Here is a 6,450-nt window from a genome sequence, read left to right on the forward strand (position 1 = left end):
TTTGATGAGAAGAGTGAGTCTCCTCCTACGTCATCACCTACTTCAAATGGTGCTCCTATATTCAACATGGATGGGAAAAATGATGGGAACGTTAATAGTCAATCAACACCCACCAATGTCACAAAACCTTTACCTAAGTGGTATACTAGTACCATTCAAGATGCAAAGCTAGACGAAGTTCCAAACACTTCGACTTTAGGTCCAAGGACTCACAGCATGGCTCAGAATGAGGAAAATCTAGCCCTGATGGCTTTAGTTGTTGATAATTTTGAACCATCTATTGTTCAGGAAGCACTTGAATCAAAGCCTTGGAAAGAGGCTATGGATGCAAAGCATCAATCTCTGATGAAAAACAACACATGGGAGCTTGTTGATCTACCACCTACTAAGAAAGCAATTGGATGTAAATGGATATTCAAAACTAAGTATAAAGTAGATGATAGCATATATAAATAGAAGGCTAGACTTGTAACCAAGGGTTATACCCAAAAAGAAGGAATAGACTCTGAGGAAACATTTGCTCCCATAGCAAAGATAAAAACAATTAGAATGATTTTTTGCCTTAGCTGCACAATTTGGATGGAAATTGTATCAAATGGATGTAAAAAATGCCTTTTTTAATGGAGATCTTAAGGAAGAGGTCTATATGACCCAACCAGTATAGACCTAACCAGTGGGATATATATTGCACCTGGTAATGAAGAAAAGGTATGCAAACTTGTCAAGTCCCTATATGGTCTCAAACAAGCTCCTAGAGCTTGGTATATAAAAATTAATGAACATCTACTCCAACATGGTTTCACTAGGCATCCATATGATCCAAATCTCTAATTCAAGGATCAAGGTGGGGATATTGTGATTATTAATGTTTATGTTGATGACTTAGTTATCACAAGCAACTTAGAAGAAATGGTTGAAACTTGAGACAACCAAGAATGATCTCAAGAAGGCATTTGATATGACGAGTCTTGGGCTACTACACTATTGTCTTGGCTTAGAGGCATGGCAAACTAATCACCATATCTTTGTATCGCAAAGAAAATATACCAAGACACTACTTGAGAAATTCAGAATGATGGATTCCAAACCCATGTCTACACCTATGGAATCGGGATTGTAGTTATCTACATCTAATACATCCCCTCAGGTGAATGCAACTCTCTATCAACAAATGATTGGAGGTTTGATTTACCTAACTTACACCAGACCAGATATTAGTTTTGCTATTAATTATCTATCAAGTTTCATGCACGAACCAAAATTGTGTCATTGGAAAGAAACAAAACGGGTACAAAGGTATATCCAAGGAACAATGAATCATGGTTTGGAATATAAAAGGAATAATCAATTCTTCTTGACAAGATATATAGATGCAGATTATGCAGGTTTTGTTGATGATAGGAGATGATAGGTTTTGTTGATGATAGGTTTTGTGGCATTAGGGATAAGAAGAAAGAAATGTACAACATTTTCAGCAAAGAATGTGAAAGGATGTATAACATTTTGAAATCCTTGAGGTTCACAATTCACATTGTAAGGTTGATCAGAATTAATTTGTAGGATGCATGCCACTTCCAATTCAAAAGAAAATTCATTGATAGAAATCATTATCGACAAATTGTCCAGTTTTTTGAGCCAGCACCATGCAATCTCCCTAATCATTTATCGGAGTATGATTACATTAGGTAATATACATTAGTACACCCACATAGTTGACCACCATTCAGCAACACCTAGTAAGACATTAAATTTGAAATCAATGTACCTCACCATGTATGGAGACAAACATATTCAAACTCATGACAAAAATGCATGATTACATTTTTGCTTTTTAAAAAATTGTTCATGCAGACCATGTACCCAAACACAAATTTATTATTCACTGGAGATAATTAGAATTGACTAAAGTGCCTCAAATTTCCTGTCAGATTTTTTCTACAAGATAGCGTACATGCAGTACAAACTCTCTGGAACAGACTCCAAGATCCATCATGTAAATGCAGTGGAAAGCTCTGGAACATGCTCCAAGATCCATCAAATGAATCAAAACAACCTAAACTTGCACAAATTGCCTGTCAAAAATATTGTATGGGACAGTGTGCATGCACTCCAAGCTCTCTGGATTAAATCTGCACCTTACGCAATGGAAATTTGTTCAACTTTAAGTGACTGCTGAATGAATCGGCACCTTACACTTTTATTCTAATCTAAACCAATATTGTAGTCTTATAAAATTCATTCACTCACAACTGTTCACAGGAACAGCCAATAGCAATCATCATTATTTTATAATTTCAATAAAAAATAGATAATTGCAAACTCTGGTGATTGTGGTCAACTTTCTTTAAATCTGAATTTTGATTGCTTACAGTGTCAAAGAGATTGCATCCAATGGATGCATAAGTAACCTGCCTCTAGCAGCAACTCATAATGACATCTTGAATGCATCAAGAACAGCCAATAGCAATCATGAATAATAATTTATCTATAATTACAATAAAAAATAGATAATTGCAAACTTTAGTAATTGTGGTCATTTTTTATTGGTTAGAAAGTGTCCAAGAAATCACATCCAATGGATGCATAAGAAACCTGCCTCCAGCAGCAACTAATAACAAACAAATAGCATTTATCCTGAATGGATCAAGGAGAAGGCATATAAATGGTGTATTAAGACCATACAATGATTATCGCTGCAGAACATCAGACCTTCCGTGACAATGTACGTTGCTTTGTTGCATGTTGCACCACCTTCTCCTCTACAGGGAGACCCTTACGTCGTCTTACTGAATCAATCATCTTTCTAGCTGTATTTGGTGGAACGCTTGAACCATCCCCAAACTCCTCCAATTCCTCCTCTGTTGTTGGTACAAAGAATGGATCTTGTGGAAGAACCTCCCAGTGGCTAAGAAGAAGTTGAGGACTTGCTGCTCCTGATGTCCATCTCCTAAGCTCATCTGCAAACCCAAAGCTTTCTGCAACTGGCATATAAGCTTGTACACTGAATAAATCTGAACCTTCCTGCATCTCTTCCTTCAGGATCCGTGCACGTCTCCGAGCAAGCACAGCATACATTGAACCTAAATATTCAGTTGGAGTACTGACCTCACAAAAATACATTGCTTCCACAAGACGTGGTTTTTTCAAAAGCATGGCAGTCCTGCATGCCTCTTTAACAGCAGTCATTACTTGTCCTGAGAATGGACCATATTGTTCTGGAAGCTGTATATCATTCTTGTTGACATTTTCACCAATTGAATCACTGCCATTTAAAGACATGTTCCTCCTTGGAAATATGTAAGCTTCCACAAGGAATGCAAGTCCCCACATAGGTTCATCACACAATGGTCCAGCTGCTGTTGCCAGCTGGAAACCTGAGACAACACTACTTTGCAAACTTTCTGCCTCCATATTAAGCAAATCATATCCAAATTCATTTTCTTTGGTGATGGAAGCTGCCTCTGTTGATTTTTCAGCCAGAACCTCCAAAAGGCCTATTTTTTCTGAGATGTAAGGAGAACCACATACCAAAACAGACTCAATGCTCCAAGTGTCACCATCTGAAACACCACCCAAACCTTTTATGTCTCCTCCCCGAGATGACAAATTTGGGGATAGCAAAATATTTGGACCAATGTGCCTTGGCCCCATCGCCCATATCCTTTGGAGCATACTAAGCCATGGCTTTCTATCTTGACTTCCATTGTTCATCTCCCTTTCTACAGCATCAATCATCCTTTTCCTTAGCATCAAAACATGATCTTCTGTCACTTCACTTTCTTCCCCTAAACTCTTCTGCTCACTCTGAATTTTTTCCTTCAAACTTACACCAACGGTCTTTCTGTGTTCTGGCTTCCCTTCTAAGATAGTTTGGAAGATGTCTGCACTATCGTCCAGTACCTTGGTTAGCAAAAAAGGCATTTTTATTACTTGCACCCGCACAATGCATCTGCCATTGGGAGTGGTCTTCTCAACAAAATCAGTAGATACAGATCCACTCCTAGAGCTGTCCATAGAATGTGTGGCATCTGCTTCTATTGTCTCTCGATAAGATACAATTGGAGGTGAAACTTCCAGCCCAACGCGAGCAAATCTGTCTTTTAAATCCTTAATACATCTCTCTAAATGCACCTCCCCAGCAGCTGCAAGAACGTGCTCACCTCTACTAGACACACTGACTTCAACAAAAGGATCCGCCTTGCTTAGAAGCTGCAATCCTTTGGCAAGAGCTGCCATATCAGATGGTTTTGAAGGTTCTATAGCCACTCTCAAGATAGGTCCAGCTTGGTAGGTCATACTTGCAAAGGGCCAGCAGCATAGCGTTGATGTGAGGGTAGCACTTTTCAAAATTTGCTGTCCAAGGCCTCTGATTGCAACTATGTTGCCAGCAGAAGCAGTGGCAACAGGCTCTAAACCTCTTCCCATCATCATATATAAGGCTTCTACCTTTGCCTCTTGCACATGTTTCTGCTGAGATTCCATTCTTAAGGGGTCGTATAATGAAGAGAGTACAAATATTCTCTGTCCGGTAGAAATCACACCACTGAATACCCTGGCAAATGCAAGGAAGGAATCCTGACGACCTGCATCAATGTCACCAAGTCCTAATTCTTCCACTAAATTATCTAACAATTCCCCACCAGGACCTTGACGAGGAAGCATATTTACAGGAATAGTAAACATTTTTGAAACAAAAGCTATAGAGGGTGCACTGCTACTAGAATCACAAGTCTCCACAGCCCTTCTAACACGTTCCAGTTCTACAAGCACATTATGATCGGCGCCAGTTAAAACTTCTGGTTTGGGAAGCAAGCGTGAAATACGCTGTGACTGAGCTGAAACAGGATCTGGCAAACAATCTATAGCCATTGATAGAACTGTATCTGAAAGTGAAAGCCATCTGGTCATGACTGCTTGAAGAACAATTTTGGGGTCTTTATGCTGCAAATCCCAAGAAGGAATATTTAAGTTCATAGACTTGATTACTCTCTGCAGCATTTCCTGACCCTGATTGCCTTGAAGAATAGACTCGTACACTTGCCACAAAGGTTCCAGAATAAATTGCACAAACATAGGCTTTGCCTTGTTGCCTGCAGCTTTTTTTCCCACAATCTTCTTGGTCTTTGGGATATAATAGTGATTTCCCCATAAGGCCTTCTTCAAAGCTGTGGAGCTTGCACCAAGCTTAGAAGCATAGAGATCGGCAAACTGAGCTATACAAAATCCCCATCCATCTAATGCACAGATAAATGCAACATTACCCTTCTGAGGTTGAAATGCGTCTTCCTCTTGACTGTCAATGTCAATGTCATCAGACTCGCCTCCGCCTGCTTTCGCAAGCATGGAGTCAACATCAGACAGATATTTCTCGGAACGAAAGGCACTGATAATATTATTGACCTCGTGGACAATGCTCTGCAATAGTTGTAACAAGACTATGTTCATCATAACTGGTGATCGTAGTTAGCTATGGTCCCAAAGAGCCCCAGCGGCTAGCTAAAATTTAGTAAAAGCTAGGGCTTTTGAAAATATAAGGAAAGTGGGCTATACCTTTTATAGTGGTGATTGATGTTTGAATATGCGAGGAAAGAAGAAGTAGTACCTGTAATTTGGCATAGGCCTCCATGGGAGAAAGCTTGAGATGGGTGATAAGACGGTCGATCTTGTTCAAGAGGAGGCAAGGCGTGAGGTGCTCAAGCCAGACCTGGCGGAGCACAGCGTGGGTCTGAACGTGCACGCCCTCGACGGCGTCGACCACAACCAGGGCACCATCGCTAAGACGAGCAGCTGTGGAAACTTCTCCGCAGAAATCAATGTGACCGGGCGAATCTATAAGGTTGATAGTGTAACCTCCATAGCGCAACGCCACGGAGGAGCTCTTCATGGTGATGGCGCGCTGCCGCTCGTCATCCAGATAGTCCAGAAACCGAACTCTGCCCGCCTGCCTCTCAGAGACCAGCCCTCTCGCTGCTCTCGCTATCAGATGATCCGCAAGGGTCGTCTTTCCATGATCCACATGTGCCACTATGCATATGTTTCTCACCCGCTTCTCCTTCTTCTCCTTCTCCTCCCCCTCCATTTTTCTCTCTCTCTCTCTGTGTCTGGATTACAATTTAATCGCACTGCGCCCTAAATATCAACATAGTTTCCTTATAGTCAAACTCTCTTCTATCAGCAGTTCAGTCTCCATACGTTTTCTATTTAAGCGCACGAGTGACATATGGATTAATAGTTTAGGATTTAATATTTATTATAGCAGTATCCATTGTTAGTATATGTGTCTTATGTGAGATAGGAGAAAATATAACTAGCTTTTCTATATTTTTAATTAAAAATCTAAATAAATATCAAGTTTGAAATATTCAAAATTAATAATTGATAATTAATAATAATAAAGAGTTTCATAGTAATAAATTTGGCATGCATCATGATTAATAAAATTCATAAATC

The 6,450-nt window shown here is 39.8% G+C and overlaps 1 protein-coding gene across 1 annotated transcript; it reads right to left on the reverse strand.

Annotated features, from left to right (window-relative positions):
- Positions 1–2,269: 2,269 nt before the first annotated feature.
- On the reverse strand, positions 2,270–6,195 carry LOC131076834 (uncharacterized). Its single transcript, XM_058014172.1, has 2 exons — positions 5,603–6,195; positions 2,270–5,415 (listed from the first exon to the last, which is right to left on the reverse strand). Exons 1-2 carry the CDS (start codon positions 6,077–6,079, stop codon positions 2,704–2,706), a joined length of 3,189 nt encoding a protein of 1,062 aa, XP_057870155.1. The 5' UTR covers positions 6,080–6,195; the 3' UTR covers positions 2,270–2,703.
- Between the last annotated feature and the right edge of the window lie 255 nt (positions 6,196–6,450).

The sequence above is a fragment of the Cryptomeria japonica genome, chromosome 9 (genome assembly GCF_030272615.1).
Source record: "Cryptomeria japonica chromosome 9, Sugi_1.0, whole genome shotgun sequence".
NCBI lineage: Eukaryota > Viridiplantae > Streptophyta > Pinopsida > Cupressales > Cupressaceae > Cryptomeria > Cryptomeria japonica.